This window comes from Bubalus kerabau, chromosome 1 (genome assembly GCF_029407905.1).
Source record: "Bubalus kerabau isolate K-KA32 ecotype Philippines breed swamp buffalo chromosome 1, PCC_UOA_SB_1v2, whole genome shotgun sequence".
In the NCBI taxonomy this organism is placed as follows: Eukaryota; Metazoa; Chordata; class Mammalia; order Artiodactyla; family Bovidae; genus Bubalus; species Bubalus kerabau.
This window is the reverse complement of record NC_073624.1, coordinates 33231780-33253231: the sequence shown is the minus strand read 5'-3', so window position 1 is coordinate 33253231 and position 21452 is coordinate 33231780. Positions and strand designations below refer to the sequence as shown.

Here is a 21452-nt window from a genome sequence, read left to right as displayed (position 1 = left end):
CTGCACTGGAGAGGGAAATGGCAACCCACTCCAGTGTTCTTGCCTGGAGAATCCCAGGGATGGGGGAGCCTGGTGGGCTGCCGTCTATGGGATCGATCGCACAGAGTTGGACATGACTGAAGTGACTTAGCAGCAGCAGCAACAGCAACAGTCCAGGTGAGAGATACTGAGGGCCACTACCAAAGGCCTTCTCAGAAGTTCTGGAGAGGATGAAACAATGGAAGAAATGGTTGCCTGCAGAAAAAGACCATACTTAAGTGACCAGTAGACATATAGTGAGAAATAGGCAGAAAGCAAGGCTTCAGTATGTAACCCACACTTTCTAGAACCTAAGGAAAAGCTTTAAAAGAAGTTGGTTTGAGGGTCATATCTCAAATGAAGTTCAATTTTTCATAGATTAAGTTACATATGGGATATTCAAGTTAAGATGCTTAAGAAGTACTTAGAAAACATAGGTCTGGGGTTTATAAGGACAGTTGTGAGGGGAGCTATTGGTATGTGGGCAGTAGTGGGGGCCAAGGAATGATGACCTTGCCATGTTGGAAGACTAGGTGGAAAGAATGAAGAAAATATTGACACAAGGAAACCTCAAGAGAGGATTAAAAGATGAAAGATTAGGGAAAGAAAGAAAGAGGAAAATACATAAGAAATCAAGGCAGGAGAAATTTTAATAATAGTAGAAAGAGCTCATAGTAGAACATGATCCATGCTGTTTATAAAATGTTCCATATTGTGTTAACCCTTTCATTTCAAACAATCTACACATAGACCCACATATATGTGTATATTGCCCTGTGCTATAGAATTATGGGTGATTTTTAATTTCTCATTTGTGTTCATGAATTTCCAAATTTTCAACACATCGCACACATATAAGAGCCAGACTGCACATTACCCCCTGGAAATGCAGGACTATTGCTGCCAAGACTGCACCACTCTACATTTTTTCAGCAGGATTCTATCCACAGAGTATGTCAACACACACTTGTCATCATTCTCATGTAGTTTACTCCAGACTGGTCCTTCTCAGTTTTTTGTATCTTGGAAAGAAAATAGTGGGAGCAAGAAAGCATGTTATTTCCCTTTTGATTTCTGTTTTTCTCAGAACCTTTCATGTCACAGTTCAGTTCAGTCACTCAGTTGTGTCCGACTCTTTGTGACCCCATAGTCTGCAGCACACCAGGCTTCCCTGTCCATCACCATCTCCTGGAGTTTGCTGAAACTCATGTCCATTGAGTCGGTGATACCATCTAAACATCTCATCCTCCATCGTCCCCTTCTCCTCTTGCCTTCAGTCTTTCCCAGCATCAGGGTCTTTTCCAATGAGTCAGTTCTTCACATCAGGTGGCCAAAGTATTGGAGTTTCAGCTTCAGCATCAGTCCCTCCAATGAATATTCAGGACTGATTTCCTTTAGGATTGATTAGTTGGATATCCTTGCAGTCCATGAGTCTTCTCCAACACCACAGTTCAAAAGTATCAGTTCTTCAATACTCAGCTTTCCTTATCATCCAACTCTCATATCCATAAATGACTACTGGAAAAACCATAGCTTAGATTAGATGGACCTTTGTTGGCAAAGTAATGTGTTTACTTTTTAATATGCTGTCTAGGTTGGTCATAGCTTTTTTTCAAAGGAACAAGTGTCTTTTAACTTCATGGCTGCCGTCACCCCATCTGCAGTGATTTTGGAGCCCCCCAAAATAAACTCTGTAACTGTTTCCATTGTTTCTCCATCTATTTGCCATGGAGTGATGGGACAGGATGCCATGATCTTAGTTTTCTGAATGCTGAGTTTTAAGCCAACTTTTTCCACTCTCCTCTTTCACTTTCATCAAGACGCTTTTTAGTTCCTCTTCACTTTCTGCCATAAAGGTGGTGTCATCTGCATATCTGAGGTTATTGCTATTTATCCTGGCAGTCTTGATTCCAGCTTGTGCTTCATCCAGCCCAGCATTTCTCATGATATACTCTGCATATAAGTTAAATAAGCAGGGTGATAATATACAGCCTTGACGTACTCCCTTCTCAATTTGGAACCAGTCCGTTGTTCTATGTTCAGTTCTAACTATTGCTTCTTGACCTGCATACAGATTTCTCAAGAGGCAGGTAAGGTGGTGTGGTATTTCCAGCTCTAAGAATTTTCCAGTTTGTTGTGATCCACACAGTCAAAGGCTTTGGCATGGTCAGTAAAGCAGAAGTTCATGTTTTTCTGGAGCTCTCTTGATTTTGATCTCTGGTTCCTGTGCCTTTTCTAAAACCAGCTTGAACATCTGGAAGTTCACGGTTCACGTATTGTTGAAGCCTGGCTTGGAGAATTTTGAGCATTACTATACTAGCATATGAGATGAGTGCAATTGTGGGGTAGTTTGAATATTCTTTGGCATTACCTTTCCTTGGGATTGAAATGAAAACTGACCTTTTCTAGTCCTGTGGCCACTGCTGAGTTTTTCAAATATGTTGGTATATTGAGTGCAGCACTTTCATAGCATCATCTTTTAGAATTTGAAATATATTAACTGGAATTCCATCACCTCCACTAGCTTTGCTTGTAGTGATGCTCCCTAAGGTCCACATGACTTCACACTCCAGGATGTCTGGCTCTAGCTGAGTGATCACACCAACGTGGTTATCTGGGTCATGAAGATCTTTTTTGTATAGTTTTCTGCATTCTTGCCACCTCTTCTTAATATCTCCTGTTTCTGTTAGGTCCATATCGTTCTTGTCCCGTATTGTGCCCATCTTTGCATGAAATTTTCCCTTGGTATCTCTAATTTTCTTGAAGAGATCCCTAGTCTTTCCCATTGTATTGTTTTCCTCTATTTCTTTGTATTGATCACTGAAGAAGGCTTTCTTATCTCTCCTTGCTATTCTTTGGAACTCTGCATTCAGATGGGTGTATCTTTCCTTTTCTCCTTTGCCTTTAGATTCTCTTCTTTTCTCAGCTATTTGTAAGGTCTCCTCAGACAACCATTTTGCCTTTTTGCATTTCTTTTTCTTGGGGATGGTCTTGATCAGTGCCTTCTATACAATGTCACAAACCTCTGTCCATAGTTCTTCAGGCACTCTGTCTATCAAATCTAATCTCTTTAATCTATTTGTCACTTCTACTGTATAATCGTAAGGGATATGACTTATGTCATATCTGAATGGTCTAGTGGTTTTCCCTACTTTCTTCAATTTAAGTCTGAATTTGGCAATAAGGAGTTCATGATCTGAACCACAGTCAGCTCCTGGCCTTGATTTTGCTGCCAGTATAGAGCTTCTACATCTTCAGCTTCAAAGAATATAATCAATCTGATTTCAGTGTTGACCATCCGGTGATATCCACGTGTACAGTTGTCTCTTGTGTTGTTGGAAGAAGGTGTTTGCTATGACCAATATGTTCTCTTGGCAAAACTCTGTTCCCCTTTGCCCTGCTTCATTCTGTACTCCAAGGCCAAAATCGCCTGTTACTCCAGGTATTTCTTGACTTCTTACTTTTGTATTCCAGTCCGCTATGATGAAGGGGACATCTTTTTTTGGTGTTAGTTCTGGAAGATCTTGTAGGTCTTCATAGAACTGTTCAACTTTAACTTCTTCAGTGTACTGGTTGGGGCATAGACTTGGATTACTGTAATATTGAATGGTGTGCCTTGGAAACGAACAGAGATAGTTCTGTCATTTTTTAGATTTAGGACTCTTAATTTATGCATTTAGGACTCTTTTGTTGACTAAGAGGTCTGCTCTATTGCTTCCTTAGAAGCAATAGATTCTTGCCTATTGTGGGATTCTTGCCCACAGGAGTAGATATAATTGTCATCTGAATTAAATTCGCCCATTCCAGTCCATTTTAGTTCACTGATTCCTAAAATGTCAGTTGTCACTCTTGCCATCTCCTGTTTGACCACTTCCAATTTACCTTGATTCATGGACCTAGCATTCAGGTTCCTATGCAATATTCTTCTTTACAGCATTGGACTTTGCTTCCATCACCAGTCACATTCACAGCTGGGTGTTTTTGCTTTGGCTCTGTCTCTTCCTTTTTTCTGGAGTTATTTCTCCACTCTTCTCCAGTAGCATATTTGGCACCTACAGACCTGGTAAGTTCATCTTTCAGTGTCATATCCTTCTGCTTTTTTATAGTGTTCATGAGGTTCTCAGGCAAGAATACTGAAGTAGTTTGCCATTCCCTTCTCCAGTGGACCATGTTTTGTCAGAACTCTCCCCTATGACCCATCTGTCTTGGGTGGCCCTACACAGCATGGCTCATAGTTCCATTGAGTTAGACAGGCTGTGGTCCATGTGATCAGTTTGGTTAATTTTTTGTGATTATGGTTTTCATTCTGTCTGCCCTCTGATGGATAAGGATAAGAGGTTTATGGCAGTTTTCTGATGGGAGAGATTGACTGTGGGGGAATCTGGGTCTTGTTCTGATGGATGGGGCCATGCTCAGTAAGAGGTTTATGGAAGTTTACTGATGAGAGAGATTGACTGTGGGGGAATCTGGGTCTTGTTCTGATAGATGGGGCCATGCTTGGTAAATCTTTATTCTAGTTTTCTTTTGATGGGTCGGCCTGTGTTCCTTCCCTGTTGTTTGACTGAGGCCAAACTATGGTAGGGGTAATGAAGATAATGGAAACCTCCTTCAAAAGGATGTGTGTAGACACTGTTGTATTCAGTGCCCCGACCCTGCAGCAGGCCGCTGTCGACCCACATCTCCGCCAGAGACTCCTGGACACTCGCAGGCAAGTCTGGCTCAGTCTCCTGTGAGGACACTGTTCCTTTCTCCTGGCTGCTGATGTGCACAAGGCTTTGTTTGTGCCCTCCAAGAGTCTGTTTCCCTGGTCCTGTGTAAGTGCTGTAATCAAATCCCACTGGCCTCCAAAATCAAATTCCCTGGAGGGAAGCAAGATGGTGGAGTAGAAGGACATGCGCTCATCTCCTCCTGTGAGAACTCCAAAATTGCAACTTCCTGCTGAACAACCATCGACAGAAGAATGTTGGATCTCACCAAAAAAACATACCCCATATCCAAGGGCAAAGAAGAAGCCCCAACAGATTGGTAGGAGGGGTGAAATTGCATTTAGAATCAAACCCCATACCTGCCAGAGACACTTGGAGGGCTCAAACAAAATCTTCTGCACATCAGTACCCAGAGATCCCACAGAGACTGAGCCAGACCTGCCTTTGAGTGTTTGAGTGTCTCCTGCTGAGGTATGGGTCAGCAGTGGCCTGCCACAGAGGCAGGAGCTCTGGGTGCAGCAGACCTGGGTCACACAGCATGTGGCATAAGCCCTCTTAGAGGAGGTTGCCATTAGCCCCACCACAGAGCCATAGAGCAGACGACCCACAAACTGCAGAACAATTATACCAAAGAAATGCTCCACTGTTAAGAAAGTTCTAGGACCCACAACAGAATTCCCAACCTGGGGATCTGGCAAAGGGACTGAGAACCCCCAGGGGACTTGATTTTGGAGGCCAGTGTGATTTGATTTCTTGTCACATCCATATCTAAATTTTTGACTCTTCCTCTGATGATCTGTCTGTGCTTGATGCTTATTATGTACAATAAACACAGATTGATGTTTTTAAAAAAGTATGATAACAGTCAAGCAATTGCTAGGAATGGACAAGCAACTTATTTCCTAAACATATGAAACACTTTGATACCTCTATGTAATTGCTGATATTTTTTCCCTCTGAAATAATCTTATTTCTGTTACTTGAACAATTCTTTTGGAATCCAACCTCAGAGTCATCTCTTTCTTACACTTTTCTTTAATATACATTTACCTACTCCAGACAGAACAATTGTTTCCTTGTCTGTATCTCCTGCAATTATAGGAGTTATCACACTGAATTCTATATATTTTAATTTAATGTGTCCATTTCTCCAGAGACTGTGGGTTTTTTGAGCTGGTGATCATGTCTCATCTGTTTTCTCAATTTTTGTCCTCTGAAAAGCAGATATCAAGACAGGAGTAGTTATGAAAACTTATTGACAGAAATATCTGTGAAGGATAAAGAAGTGGAAAGGAAGAGCAGGCAGAGAGGTGCAGCCAGACACAAGGAAGAGAGAGCAAAGTGGAAAGAAGAGGCTGTTGTTGTTTAGTCCCTCAGTCGTGTCTGACTCTTTGCCACCCCATGGACTATAGCCCTCTAGTCTCCTCTGTCCATGGGATTTCCCAGGCAAGAATAGTGAAGTGGTTGCCATTTCCTTCTGCAGGGAATCTTTCCAACCCAGGGAATGAACCGGTGTCTCCTCTATTGGCAGGCAGATTCTACTGTTAAGCCACCAGAAAGCCCTAAATAAATCATACGTACCCTGTTTAGCAGGCTTCTCAAAGAAATTGTGTTTATGTAGTTAAGCTCATGAATATTTTCAGATATTCACTGTTCAATATAAGACAAACACACAGAAAAGAAATAAAAGAATAGCCTCTTTTTACCTGTTTTAAATTTTTATTGGAGTATAGTTGATTCACAGTGTTGTGTTTGTTTCTGCTGTACAGCAAACTGAATCAGTTATACATACACATGTATCAGATCTTTTTTAAAAAACTTCTTTCCCCATATAGGTCATTACAAAATATTGAGTAGAGTCCTTGTACTATAGAATAGGTATTTACTTGTTATCTATTTTATATATGAAAGTGGAAGTGTCAGTTGCTCAGTTGTTTCCAACTCTTTGCCATCCCGTGGACTGTAACCCTCCAGGCTCTTCTGTCCATGGGATTTCCCAGGCAAGAATACCGTAGTAGGTCGCCATTCTCTTTTCCAGGGGATCTTCCTGACCCAGGGATCGAACCCGGGTCTCCTGCATTGCAGACAGATTGTTTACTGTTTGAGCTATCAGGGAAGCCTATTTTTTATATAGTAGTGTGTATGTGTCAATCTACATCTCTAAATTTATCCCTCCCCGCCTTAGCTCCTGGTAACTGTAAGTTTGTTTTCTAAAGAATAGCTCTAACAATATACATTCAAAGCACTGTGATAAACTTTGGAAGAATTAGGTATTTTATTTTATTAATAGTGCCCTTTAAAAGTTTGACAGTGTAAGTATCTATTGGATTACCTGCATGTTTATAGACAGCTATAGAGTGATTCTTAACTCTCCAACTGAATTGACAAGTTTTTTATATTAATGTGACCATTTGACTCAGGAAGCATTGCAGATAATTTTGAATCTGAATTTATCGTTGATCCTGCCTCAGTTTTGAGGCATAGTGAGAAAAGTGGACTGCAGATTTCAGATCTGGACTCCGTGCTGCTCACTGTGAAAGCAAACTAACCTCCGGGGACCTTGCTTCCCTCCCAGGAAAAATACAGCCTGACAAGTTTTTGTTGTCTGTTGACTGATCCAGGTCTTGCTGTGAACCAGCTGCTCTGCTGGGGGGCTTTGCACACAGGATCTCATTTAATCCTCCCTATGACCTTGGGCTGACCTCTAACATCCCTTCCTCTGCCCTGGGCTTCTGCCATTGGCTGTTTTAGGATGTAGAACAGCTGTGTTCTTATTTTAGTTGTGCTGTTATTCTCTTTGGCTGGGAACAAAACGAATGAGCCATGATGTTTTCATGTTTCCAAATGGGCTTTGAAGAGAACAAATCTTCCTAAGTTTGGAAAAGCAGGCACAATGCCTTTCAAATCTCTCTTTGCTGATATTTGCCAACAGAGTACAGTGGGCTTCGGACTTGTAGACGTAGACACAGCCAAGTGTCTGTCTCTTCGGTCTCTTTTCCTAGTGCAGCACTTTGCATGTAATAGGAATTAAAATCATGTTTTGTGGAAGAAAATACTTTATCCATTTTCTTTGCCAATTTGTGACTCTTGTGATTGAATAAACCATCATTTATAGGTACTAGTTTTGGACATTTTACCATTTCATTTCTTCTTCAGTGTTTCATATCTCCTATTTATGGATCTATTGAGATATGCTTGCAAAGTCTTAGTTTCCTTATTTTTAAAACTAGAAATAGAATAAAATAAGGACAATCAGAATGTCTACTCTCCTTATCACACAATGTTGCTAAGATTAAATGAGGTAATATATGTGAAACTGATTTATAATATATAAAGTATTGGACAACTATTGTCATCATTATTGCTGTATATCCCAAATTAGATTTTTTTTTTTCTTCAAAATAATCTCTTTGGAAGAATATACACTTCTTTCCGGAGAAGGCAATGGCACCCACTCCAGTACTCTTGCCTGGAAAATTCCATGGACAGAGGAGCCTGGAAGGCTGCAGTCCATGGGGTCACTAAGAGTCGGACACGACTGAGCGACTTCACTTTCACTTTTCACTTTCATGCATTGGAGAAGGAAATGGCAACCCACTCCAGTGTTCTTGCCTAGAGAATCCCAGGGATGGGGGAGCCTGGGGGGCTGCCGTCTATGGGGTCGCACAGAGTCAGACACGACTGAAGTGACTTAGCAGTAGCAGTAGCACACTTATTTCAATTGTTCATTTCAACCATACAGCAAAGTGTTTCAGCTCTATATACATATATATTCTTTTTTAGTTTTTTCCATTATAAGTTATTAGTATTATAAGTCTCATTTCCTGTGCTATACAGTAGGACCTCATTGTTTACTTATTTTATATACAGTAGTGTATATATTGGAGAAGGCAATGGCACCCCACTCCAGTACTCTTGCCTGGAAAATCGCATGGGTAGAGGAGCCTGGAAGGCTGCAGTCCATGGGGTCGCACAGAATCAGACATGACTGAGAGACTTCACTTTCACTTTTCACTTTCATGCATTGGAGAAGGAAATGGCAACCCACTCCAGTGTTCTTGCCTGGAGAATCCCAGGGACGGGGGAGCCTGGTGGACTGTCGTCTATTGGGTCGCACAGAGTCGGACACGACTGAAGCGACTTAGCAGCAGCAGCAGCAGTGTATATATGTTAATCCCAAACTTGTAGTTTATCTCTCTTCCCCTCTCCCTCACTGTTTCCTTTGGTGACCATAAGTTTGTTTTCTATGGCTATGAGTCTATTTCTATTTTGTAAATAAGGTCATTTGTACCATCTTTTAGATTCTATGCATATGTGATATCATATATTTGTCTTTATCTGACTTACTTCACTTAATATGATCATCTTTAGGTCCATCCATGTTGCTGCAAATGGCATTATTTCATTTTTTAATGGAGTAATATTTCATATTTATCCATTTATCTATCAGTGGACATTTAGGTTTCTTCCATGTCTTGGCTATTGTGAATAGTGCTGCTATAAACACTGGGGTGCATGGTATCTTTTCAAATTCGAGTTTTCTCCTGATACATACCCAGCAGTAGAATTGCAGGATCATATGGTTACTCTATTTTTAGTTTTTTAAGGGAGAATATTCTTGTTTGTAGGAAACACACATTAAGTATTTGTGGATGATGAGCATCTAGTCAGCAATTTATACTCATATGGATCTGGAAAAATATTAATTCTCTTCACATTATACTTGCAACTTTTCGGTAAATTTGACATTATTTCAAGTTATATATAAACATGTTTACATATAAACAAATAAAAATATATAAAACATACTATATATGAAAATATATATTATATATATATAATTATATTTCTCCATTTTATTAAAGTTCTCACCAAACCAATTTTAGGTTACCTATCAGCCTCTCCTCATAGCTAAGTAAGTTATGAAAGTTAAATTCTAATAAATGAATTAGAAAAATCTGATTTTAAAGTACTGTAGTACTGGAGTAATATAATTTATATATGATAATTATATTAAAATTCATAATTCATCATTTTAACAAATAAGAGAAATAGAACTCATTTATCTAGGTTACCAGCTAAGTAGCTATTCTAGTCATAGCTGTCCAAGTATAGCTGCAGTTTGGTCTCTGCCTTGGCAGAAAATTAAAGGCTGCGGGGCTTCCTAGGTGGCGCTAGTGGAAATCCTCCTGCTAATACAGGAGACGTAAGAGATACAGATTCGATCCCTGGGTTGGGAAGATCCCCTGGAAGAGGGCATGGCAACTCACTCCAGTATTCTTGCCTGGAGAATCTCGTGGACAGTGGAGCATGGCAGGCTACACAGTCCATGGGGTTGCAAAGAGTCAGACACAACTGAAGTGACTAGCATACACACATGCACAGGCTGCGCAGTCCAAGAAAAGGCTCACACCAGTGCCCGGGAGCCAATTGCTAACTGTTCAGAATGCTGTGGGCCAGTTTTAAACACAATTGTTGTGTAAAATCAAATTGCATAAACTTAAATCAATTATGCTAAAAGGAAAGGCAATGCTCAAATTCATTGCATCTTAGTTGTTTACCGCATTTTTCTATAACCTCTGCTCTGGAGGTTATTTTTGACCATTGTACTCACATGGTGAAAATATCCTATCAGGATGTCCTGCTCTTCTTCCTGTCTCCAGTTCAGGGACATCGCCTTGGTAGCTTGCAACTGGCCCTCAGTTCCATTTCACTTGGCGTGGAAGGGTAGCTCCTTTCTTTTCTGTTCCTGGTGGGAATAAATTGAAAAACAAGACAGGGGCCAGCAGTTAGAAAAGCAAATAAAACCTTTACTGTCAATAAAGGTTGGGTTGGATGAATTTAGCATGAGAACAAAAATGGACACAACTCTATATCCTCCAATCCAGGCCTGGGAACTTAAGGGAAAATCAGTCCTCGGAGTAGATAACCACAGAGAATAGAGAAGGGAGGAAAAAGCACCCAGACCTTTTCCTTTTTCTTTTTCCTTATCTCTCTTTCTTTCCCCTGAGTCTATAACACAATGATTCTATAGTATCAAAATTCTGAAATAAAAAAACTTTAGGAGATTTTTTTGCTCTAATTTCTTCTTTCTTTTCTCTTTTTTCTCATTAGATTTTTTTTCTCTTTCAGTTGATTTTGCACCCAGAGTTCCTGTCCTCCACCAGCCCCTTGCTACCCATGGATTATGAAGAGTTTGTCCGAGGTTGTCATCTTGGAGTATTTCCATCTTACTATGAACCCTGGGGTTATACTCCAGGTATGTGACATGTATAGATTGTGAGATGCTTTAAATTGTATTAGAATATTATTCTACACACATGTATGTAGTATTCCAAGTTGATATGTCATTTCTACTAAGGTTCTGGTTTTGTTTGTTTTTAAAGTGATTTTGGTTGGATCTATCCCAGAGGTCAGATTTACGCTTTGTTGCTTCTGACATAAGCATAAGGACATAACGCGTGTGTGCATGCTAAGGTCACTTCAGTCGTGCCCAATTCTTTGTGACCCTATGGACTGTAGCTCGCCAGGCTCATCTGTCCATGAGATTCTCCAGGCAAGAATCCTGGAGTGGGTTGTTGTGCCCTCCTTCAGGGGATCTTCCCAGCCCAGGGATCAAACCCACCTCTCCTATGTCTCTTGAATTGGCAGACAAGTTCTTTAAGACTAGTGCCACATGGGAAGCCCAAGAACATAATACGTAATCTTTTATATAAGTGTAAGAGGTTGTGGTTGGGCATATTTTTGTATCTGAATTCTTGCCTTATTGCATTCCAAAGAAAAAGACTATTTTATAAAGAATATATCTTTTTAGTTAAATTCACCAATCTTATCCATTAATATGAAGGAGAAACTAACTACAAGGAGATTAATATGAGAAACAATTGTTTCTGAAATTGTTATAAAATTTATTTCAGAAGAATCCCTTTTTAAGTTAAGGATATATTTGTCTTTTAATTACGTAATGCATTCACATGGTTAAAGACACAAATAGTATAAAGAGATGTATGGTGAAAAGTCATCTTCACACCCTTGTCTCTCAGAAAAAGAGGTAAAGATAGCATGTCAGTTTGGTGATAGGCATTATGCCAATGACGTAATTCTATTCAGACCCTTTTTTTCCACAGGTGGTAGATTCTCAGATCCACTGTCTTTTTTTCTTTTCTGTATCCTACTAACTTGGTTGTCAATGGCATCAGGAGCCATCAATTTGTATTTGTACTGAAATGCCTAATTAAAAAGGAAACATTTATTTTGTATGCCAATGCAAAGAAGACATTGATGACTTTTCCATCTTTTTGGTAATCAGAGATTTTCCTCCTAGTACAGCTATAATTCTATTTATAATTGAAAATAAAAGGCTCAGAAAACATTTTTATTTATAATGAATACATTTTGCCTTCTGCATCTCCGTGTCATCGTGGTCTAAGTAAGGGGCAGCAGCAAGGGTGGGAGCGGTCATAGGCTGAATTATGAGAAAGGTTTTTCTAATCTTTGCATTCTGACCCCAGAATTTAAGTATAGAATTTTAAATTCTATATAAATAGGATACTATAATCTTTACAATAGGAATGACAAGGCTCTGCATCTTTTGATAAAGTTCCTTTTTTATTACCTTAGGCTCCAGCAAGAATAATTTGCCAGCAGCTGTAAAACCATTAGAACGTTTGGGGAAAGATTGATAAAGAATTACCCATTCTTGAAACACGACATAGTAAAGTTACTAATCTGACTCCTCCAGTTCTTTCTCTTGTAGCACCAATTCCACTTTCCTGAAGGCAGTATCTCCTTACTTGTAAAATGCCCACACAGTTACCTTAAATTGTTTTTAATAAAGTAACTATCTTTTGAGATACATTGAAACAATTCACTTGATGAACTGGCAATTTTGTTACTCCTGTTCTTTCTAGTAAGTAATATAATTTTCAAATGTAAATATGGAGGACAAAAAAGGACAAAACCAAAACATGAGTGACAGCCGGAATGTGGGAAGTCATTTATACTGGAAAAAGAGAAGGTTATCTAACTTATTTCCCACCAGAATATTACAGGACAAAGGTAAACTTAACCTGAAGAGCTATATCTAGTTTGTTAAGATAAAGGCCAGTAAAGGTGTTATAAAAGATAAGTAGATGGAAAGGGGGGTATGAGAAATACATCCTAAATAGTGAATGAGTCCTTCTCTGTTTTAAATTAACTAAAAGAAGTTGGCCCCTCCTTTCCTAACTTGAATTACAGAAATAGCAGAAACTCTGGTGGTATAAGTTTGGTATTAGCATATTAGATGATTTTTTAGAAAAATTGCTTTATGTGGTGCTAACTCTCACTTTGGAAAGTATTAAAATCTGTGTTTTATGTTTTGAGAAAACCCAATGACGATAAACACTGACTTCATTAATTTCATTCAGTGGACACATACGGTGCTTATAAAGGTGCCTGAAATTGTATTATTTGTGTGTAAAAGAGTATTTAATAAAACTAAGGATCTGTGAAGTTTTGTAGAATTGTAGGCAAAATTTTTCTGGGGAGGAGTTCTAGGGTTTCATCACATTCTCAAATGAGTCAATAATCCCTAATTCAATTTCCTCTCCTCTTCCATCTTCCCCCAAATTTGAAAACCCCTACTCTCTGCAGCCAAACCAAGAGGAAATACTTGCAGAATAGGAGTACATAGGTCATGAGGAAATTTTTTTTATCCACCCATCCCCACTAAGAAAAATTCCAAGAAAGATTCCATAATTAAATATAAATTTCATGTTAACAATTCAATCATCCTTGAGTGTGGTAACATCTGAGACTGTCTAAAGAAAAGGTTTTGACTAAAAGGTGATAGAAGATTGAAATAAACCATGGTTTTACTGAGCACCCAAGAAAGTGGAAGAGATTGGTGGCAAAAGAGATGAAAATGAGGGGAGGAACTGGTCTTGTCCATAATGTATTTTGGTGTTGTTCAGTCGCTCAGTCGTCTCCCGACTCTTTGCAACCCCATGGACTGCAGCATGCCAGGATTCCCTGTCCTTTGCCATCTCCTGGAGCTTGCTCAAACTCACGTCCATTGAGTTGGTAATGCCATCCTACCATCTCTTCCTGTCATCCGCTTCTCCTCCTGCTCTCAGTCTTTCTCAGCAGCAGGGTCTTTTCCCAATGAGTTGGCTTACTGCATAAACTTGCCATATATTTAGAGACACAAGCTTAGAACAGAGCAAAAGAAAAGCAGCTGGAAAGAGAGAGGCAGTGTAAGGTAGCAGTTCTGAGCAGCTCTGGGGCTGGGCACCTGGCTACAAATCCCAGCTCCACCACATCCCCTGGCTTTGTGAAGCTGGGCAAGCTATTTAACCTCCCTGGGTCTCAGTGTCTTCATCTGTAAGATGGGGATAATGATAGCCTTACTTCACAGGTTGCTCGAGAAGATTAAATTTGTTCATGCATGTAAGGAGCTTAGTACTGTGCCTGGCACAAAACAAGCATTGCTGTTACTAGGACTGGAGCTTTTTCCTTCTCTGGATGTATAAGAGGGTATAATTGCTGGTCTGAAGCCAAGCCTTTTTCTGTTTCCCCTGGCAGCTGAATGCACTGTGATGGGCATCCCCAGTGTGACCACCAATCTCTCTGGCTTTGGCTGTTTCATGCAGGAGCATGTGGCTGACCCCACTGCATATGGTGAGGCTTTTCATCATGAACCCAACCAGGGAGAAGGGACCCCTCACCAAACAAAGCACAGAGTCTTTACAGAGCCCAACTCTAACACTATCCCGATGATGATTGTTTTTTTTTTTTTTTTGCTGTTGTTTAGTCGCTAAGTTGTGTTGGACTCTGTGACCCCATGGACTGTAGCCCGCCAGGCTCCTCTGTCCATGGGATTTCCCAGGCAAGAATACTGGAGTGGATTCCCATGCCCTCCTCCAGGGGATTTTCCTGATCCAGGGATCAAACCTGGGTCTCTTGCATTGCAGGCAGATTCTTTACTGCTGAGTCAGTAGGGAAACCCCAATTAATATTTACACTTCTTGGTTGATTAAAAGTAGATTACTTATATGGTCCATAGAAAAGATAAGGATGATATTAATATTGAATATATTGCCTCAAACTACAAAGTGTGAAAGTGAAAGTGTTAGTTGCTCAGTCGTGTCCAACTCTGTACCCCACCAGGTTCCTCTGTCCATGAGATTCTCCAGGTAAGGATACTGGAGTAGGTAGCCATCCCCTTCTCCAAAAGGAGTGCTAAACTTGGACAAATCTTTCCTTTTCACCTTTTAATTTTTCTGAACTGGTTTGGTCTTGTATTACCTGGAAGTGATATTATGATAACCATTGCTTTAGAGTATGTGTATTGGTCAGCATAATTATTTTGTAAGTTCCAACTACCGAGTTATCAAAATTCACATTTAAGATGGCAGATGGTGTCACCATCTCTGTGTCCATGTTGCCTAGCAGCAAGAAAAATTAGAATGGGCTGGATGCTCTGCCTGGACATGCTGATTCTCTGGTCTTTTAGAGTCCTGTTGTCAGCGCTGTCTTTCCTTGGGTGACAGCTGTAGTCTCACCCCCGTGGTGCACAGTGGGGACACTGGGGAACTTGAAAAGCACCGAGATTCAGCCCTTACCCTGGAGACTCTGGTTAGCCAGCAGCCCCAAGGATGACCACTGATCTGGGGTAGCCCTGGTGTGCCAGGTTTTTTATGGCAACGTTCATTTGGCTGGCTGTGTGTTAGTGACAGTTGTGAGCTATTAGAAGGAAATCACAGGAGAAACACAGTCTTGGAAGGGAAAGGATGAAGCAGAAGCAGCAGGGGAGTCAGGGAGTGGACAAGCATGCGGTCCATGATGGATCCTAAGGAACAGGAGTAGAAATGCTCCAAGGTTAGCCTTGCCTTTACCTGTGCTCTGGTATTTGTGTCCCTCAGGAATTTACATCGTTGACAGGCGGTTCCGCTCACCTGATGATTCTTGCAATCAGCTGACTCAGTTTCTCTATGGATTTTGCAAACAGTCACGCCGCCAGAGGATTATTCAAAGGAATCGAACCGAGAGGCTCTCAGATCTTCTGGACTGGAGATACTTAGGCAGAGTAAGCAAGTCTGTGATCTACACAGAGGACCACTTTAAAATTCCCCCCTGGACTATAAAAGATCTGATTTGAGTTGCCATCTATAAGGTCAATCTGTATCATCATTGTTAGGATCTCACTGATGTTCTCATGTACTTACTATGACTACTTTTAACTTGATGTGAGTTTGCAAAGTCCTAACTCCAATTCTGCATATTTAGTTTGAGACCAGAGCAGCCAGTTCAGGGAGATCTAGCCATGATCTTACCAATTATTCTATTGCTAGGGCTTAACTTAATGCATGACAGATATTGTTTCATGAAGATGAGGAAAACATCAAGAAGAAAGTCCCTGTTTTGTTTCACTCTAAGAGATAATATGACCACATTTCTCAAGTACAATGGGGAGTGGGATTAATCTTGTTTCTCCAAATGACAGGTACAGGAAATACCTCGTTTCTATTCTGAAGTAAGTTTATAAATACTCAGATAGATGTTCATACATCTTAGCACTAGATGATTTAATAAAAACTAAATTGACTTTGCCTTCACATAATGCAGCTGCTTATATACTGCTGAACTCTGGCTGACAAATGACGATGCAGCCATCAGCTGAGGATACACACACACCAATGCTGACAGTTACGCTTATTACCTGGAAGATTAATTTTACTGTCTTCATCTTATAATGAAAGCAGGATGATAAGGCATGCAAAAGTTATGTTTCTTTCTTAATATCTGAAGCACAATTTAAATTTTGTCTGATTATTCAGGCCCCAGCTTTTTTCCACACCATACTGCTTCTCTGGAGAATAAAACAAGTGTTTTCAATCACCTTTGTGCTCAATTCAGAGTTCAAGTAAGAGTCATTTACTTAGAAGGATGGCCTTCCCTTCAAATTTTTGGTAATATTTCTTTACTTTTTCACTGAAAAGTAATAAACCTATAAATTACCATATTTTTAAAATTATTTTTAATTGGAGGATAATTGCTTTAGAATGTTGTGGTGCTTTCTGCCATAAAATGTGAATCAGCCATAAGTAAACATATATCCCCTCCTCTTGACCTTCCTCCCACCCCCCATCTCATCCCTCTAGGTTGTCACAGAGTACCAGGTTGAGTTCCCAGTATTACACAGCAATGTCATGGTTTTTTGATTCTTAAGTTTAGGATGACTAATATCTGCCACTTTATATATATTTATAAGAGGGAGAATAAGATTTTTATATAATAATTTGGCCACTGAGATATAAATATATAACTATAAATGTTTTTTTAACCACGGATTGATTTTCTATCACAGTATTACCAGCATGCCAGGCACCTGACATTAAGCAGAGCCTTTCCAGAAAAATTCCACATGGAACCCACATCACCACCAACGGTAAATAGTTTATGTATTGTTTATTTGCTTTAAAAGCTAAATGGTTTATGTGTAGTAAGTCCTTTTATTTGAAAGTAGCTAAACTCACAAATTATTATGCTTTTTCATAGTGTTGCAACAGAACAAGTAGAGAAACTGACAAGTCAGACCATCTCTAAGCCCTCAATTCAGTTAGTTTATACTTAGGATCTCTTGGAGAAGGAAATAGCAACCCACTCCAGTGTTCTTGCCTGGAGAATCCCAGGGACGGGGGAGCCTGGTGGGCTGCCGTCTATGGGGTCGCACAGAGTCGGACACGACTGAAGCGACTTAGCAGCAGTAGCAGCATACCTAGGATCAGCAGTCAGCTACTTTGTGTCACTGGAGAAGCACTTTCAAATGAAAACTCTCGTGCTTTGGTGCCTGAAACTTCTCTGAGACATCTGTTCTACTGAGAGCTGTCGAAAAGTAAACTGGCCTACTTTCATCAGAAGTGAATTTGCTATTCAAGGAGATGTTTAAATATTGGTTGATGACTCAGCAAGAATAATAGAGAGACTTCAAGCACCATAGAAAAATTGGACTAGATGACCATTTCTGTTCCATTCAGCCATGCCCACCAGGGAGTCTTCCTCTAAAGTCACCTTAGACATTTATATTCATGAGACTAGAAGAGACTACTTGTCATCCATTTACTTAGAAGGAAACACAGCTCTAAGTAGAGCAGTATCAGACATTTCTCTTCAGTGGAATAAGTCCTTACAGAAGTCTACACAGTGGTCCAAGAGCTAAACTTCTCTGTCCCCTCCCTATCAGGTGAACACTTAGGTGAAAAAAAATGAAACCTCTGCCGTTGATCATGGGATCTATTTTAGCTTAGTTAGTAGTTCCACGCCCCACAAGAGCCAACATCTCGTGTAAATCTTCATTGATAAGCTTCTGTGGCCTCTGCAAGGATTGTGAGCAATTATACGAGTCATCAAATTCAAGGATTTCTAAAAGCTAGAGATCTTTGTCAAGTATTTATAGATACTCCAAATGTAGATGTAGTTTTTCAATCAGGAGTGGTTTTTACCATAAACAATTTTTCCCAATACCTTATATTCACCTTTATTTGGGATTTTAGGACCAGATCTAGAAAGCTAACCTGAGGTAAAATTTGCTAATAGAGAAAATGAAAGGGCTTCATAAATCCCTCAGTTTATAAATTTCAGTTCCCATGTCCATGATTGTTTCCGTTCCCATGTCCATGTCCTCAGAGTGACTTGCTTAGAGTATTTAGAGGCGGTCACTGTCCTGAATAATAATTCAGCTATATTCATCCATTTATTCAACTAATTCAACTAAATAAGTATAGAACTCCTATGCTAAGTAGAGGACTCAGCTTTTTTTTTTCTCTTGTTTTGTATTGCTTTCAGGTAAAGTATCAGAGTCTTGAAATGGTTGTACATATATGACAGAATAGTGTCTAAAAATAGTTGAAATTCAGAATGGCAAGTGCTGTTACATTTGTCTTCCTGATGGATGAAGCCTCATGGTTTTCGTCTTTGTTTCCCCAGTGGCATTAGGGTGTCTGTCCTACAGGTGGTGCTCAGTGCCTGTCTATCCAGTGAGTTATCTCAGTGCATCTTAGGTAGAAGGGCAATTGATTAAAACCTAGTGATAAATGCTCATTAACTGAAATAAATGGAACCGGTGGAATGTCAAGGTCAATGAAGTGGCCTGGCTTCCAGGAATCTTTCTAATGGTGGCTGTCCATGGATATCCAGGCTGCCCATGTTCTACAGTTTGGTTGAATAAATCTGAAGGATGAAATAGAGACTGATAATCTCAACAGGGTATCATGGCAGTAGATATTAAGGGCTCTCGGGTAATCACAGCCAGATCATCCCAAAAATCATCCTAAAAATATTAGCAAAAAGAAAATAGCCTACTTAATTATAATAAGGACAGTGTCTCTGAGACATTGCTGAATGATTGTGGTTAAACGTATCAATGTTTTCAGTTCAGTTCAGTCGCTCAGTCATGTCTGACTCTTTGTGACCCCATGGACTGCAGCACGATGTTTTAAATGTAGTTAAACCTAAACTGACCGAAAAAACCCCACATTCACCCATGGATTAGTTTTTTCCAGAATTGAGAATTGTTACACTTAGATCACAGTGAACATCTTGACTGACCTATTAGTTGGCCCAGGTCTGTAGAGGCTCTGAAAATATTCAGGTCTTCTGGAACCAATCTTTGCTCTACCATTTGCTGTATGACCTTGAGCAAATCATTTGGACCCTCTTGGACCCTCAATTTTCTTCTGTAAATAGGAGGAACAGATTGGTTGGAGATTAAATACCCTCACACATACACATAGCACCTGGCACATTTCAGTGCTCAGGAAAATGAAGCTATTTATTTAAAGAATCTCTCTTGAACTTGGTGGTACCAGAGTCAAATTAAGTAAAAATTAATAGCCCCTGAACAGACCACAAAAAATATCCAGCTGTGATTGTATTAAATGCACATGCCAAGTGTTTACCTCACTGAAAAATCAAGAAGTCGTTCTGATGTTTCGTGTCTTATTTTTGGCTTTGGCAGACTGAAGGGTTTAAGTATCCCAGGCCGCCCTCGGTACCACCTTCTCCGTCGGGATCTCAGGCCTCCAGTCCTCAGAGCAGCGATGCGGAGGATGACGATGAGGATGAGAGATACGACGAGGAGGAAGAGGCCGAAAGGGATCGGTTAAATATCAAGTCGCCGTTTTCTCTGAGTCAGGTTCCTCGTGAGAAGAAGAAGCAGCACGGAGAATACAAGAATTGAATTCCGCCCTAGTCCAACAGGCTAACTTAGAACGTAGTAAGAATGATTATTGATAGAAATGGAAATGCCACACGTTTCATTCTCTTCCTCTCAGTGTTACATTGGGACTTATTCTTTGCCTAAAAAGTGGAGGAGGTTAAGTCAATGGCAATTTTGTAATTTATAATGAAATCCCAGTTATTTTCCCCAATTCCTTTTCTCCAATCAATTTAGGTCATGAGGAAGAGTGTTAATTATAGGAAGAAGACTGGAAGTGTTTTTAAAAATGGTTACTTTAAGCGGTAAGAATTTTCATTTCCTAATGTTGATTTTTTAATTATCATCACCATAACCCTTTGGTTAGTGTTTATACAGCTTCTATACCTGCTAAACAAGTCTGCCATCCCATCCCCAAAGGATCCTGACCTTAGCCATGAATGTGTTCTACCTATATATTTCAAATAATTTGGTCTTTAGTGATTATTTTTATTTTTCACATGAATCAGAACCATGAATTTAAGCTTACTTTTGCAGACAATCAAATTCCATAAGACAATAGCTATCCAAAATCCAGATATTGCTATGTTAATGTACAAGGTCACTTCTCAAATTAATGGTGGGAAGATGTTATCATCTGTACTGTGCCACCTGACTATGTCAGTTTTTTCTACTGTGTAAAAGGGAAGTCTTTTTGAAAACTTGGTTAGTCTTCCATAGGGGATAAATTGTTAAATCCATATGAATAAATATATGAATATTTAAAGTTTAACTGCATTGATAATGTCTTGTTTAAAATTCTTTTAGGCATTTAAATAATATGTTCAAAAACACTTACTATAAAATAGTGCCTTATGAAGGATAACATTTAAAACTATCTTTAAAAAATATTAGCAAAAGAAAATAGAGAGTCTATTATAATAAGGACAGTGTCTCTGAGACATTGTTGAATGGTTGTAGTTAAACATATTAATGTTTTCAATGTAGTTAAACCTAAATTGGCAAAAAACATACCAACCCCAAATTCATTTGTGGATTATTTTTCCATAACAGAGAACGCCTTGGTTGGCTTATTGGTTGGCCCAGGTCTGTAGACTCTTTAGGTCTGCTCAATTTTGGGTTGTTGATGGCAATAAAAGAAGAGAAATAGGGACTTCTCTGGTGGTCCATGTTTGAGAATGGTTGAGATTGGTTGAGAATCCTCCTGCCAATGCAGGGGACATGGGTTCGTTCTCTGGTCTGGGAGATTCCACATGCCATGGCATAACTAAGCCCATGGGCCACAATTACTGAAGTCCAAGTGCCTAGAGCCCATGCTCCACAACAAAGGGATCCACTGCAATGAGAAGTCCACGCACCACAAAGAAGAGTAGTCCCCACTTGCTGCTACTAGAGAAAGCCTGTGTGCAGCAATCATGACCCGGCACAGCCAAAAATAAATAAATACATAACCTGTAATTTTTTAAAAAAGGAAAAGAAACAATGAGAGTGTATCAGATCATGCAGTTCAGTTCAGTTGCTCAGTCATGTTC

The 21452-nt window shown here is 39.7% G+C and overlaps 1 protein-coding gene across 2 annotated transcripts in view; it reads left to right on the top strand.

Annotated features, from left to right (window-relative positions):
* The window catches only part of GYS2 (glycogen synthase 2), a 58347-nt gene extending 37692 nt beyond the window's left edge, over positions 1-20655 (top strand). For both annotated transcript variants that reach the window (XM_055566164.1, XM_055566165.1), the window contains exons 12-16: positions 10857-10983; positions 14289-14384; positions 15629-15792; positions 17074-17154; positions 19723-20655. In XM_055566164.1, coding sequence (XP_055422139.1) covers positions 10857-10983; positions 14289-14384; positions 15629-15792; positions 17074-17154; positions 19723-19944 — 690 coding nt within the window. In that variant the 3' untranslated portion in view covers positions 19945-20655. The remainder of the gene's footprint in view (positions 1-10856; positions 10984-14288; positions 14385-15628; positions 15793-17073; positions 17155-19722) is intronic.
* The last annotated feature ends 797 nt before the right edge of the window (positions 20656-21452 follow it).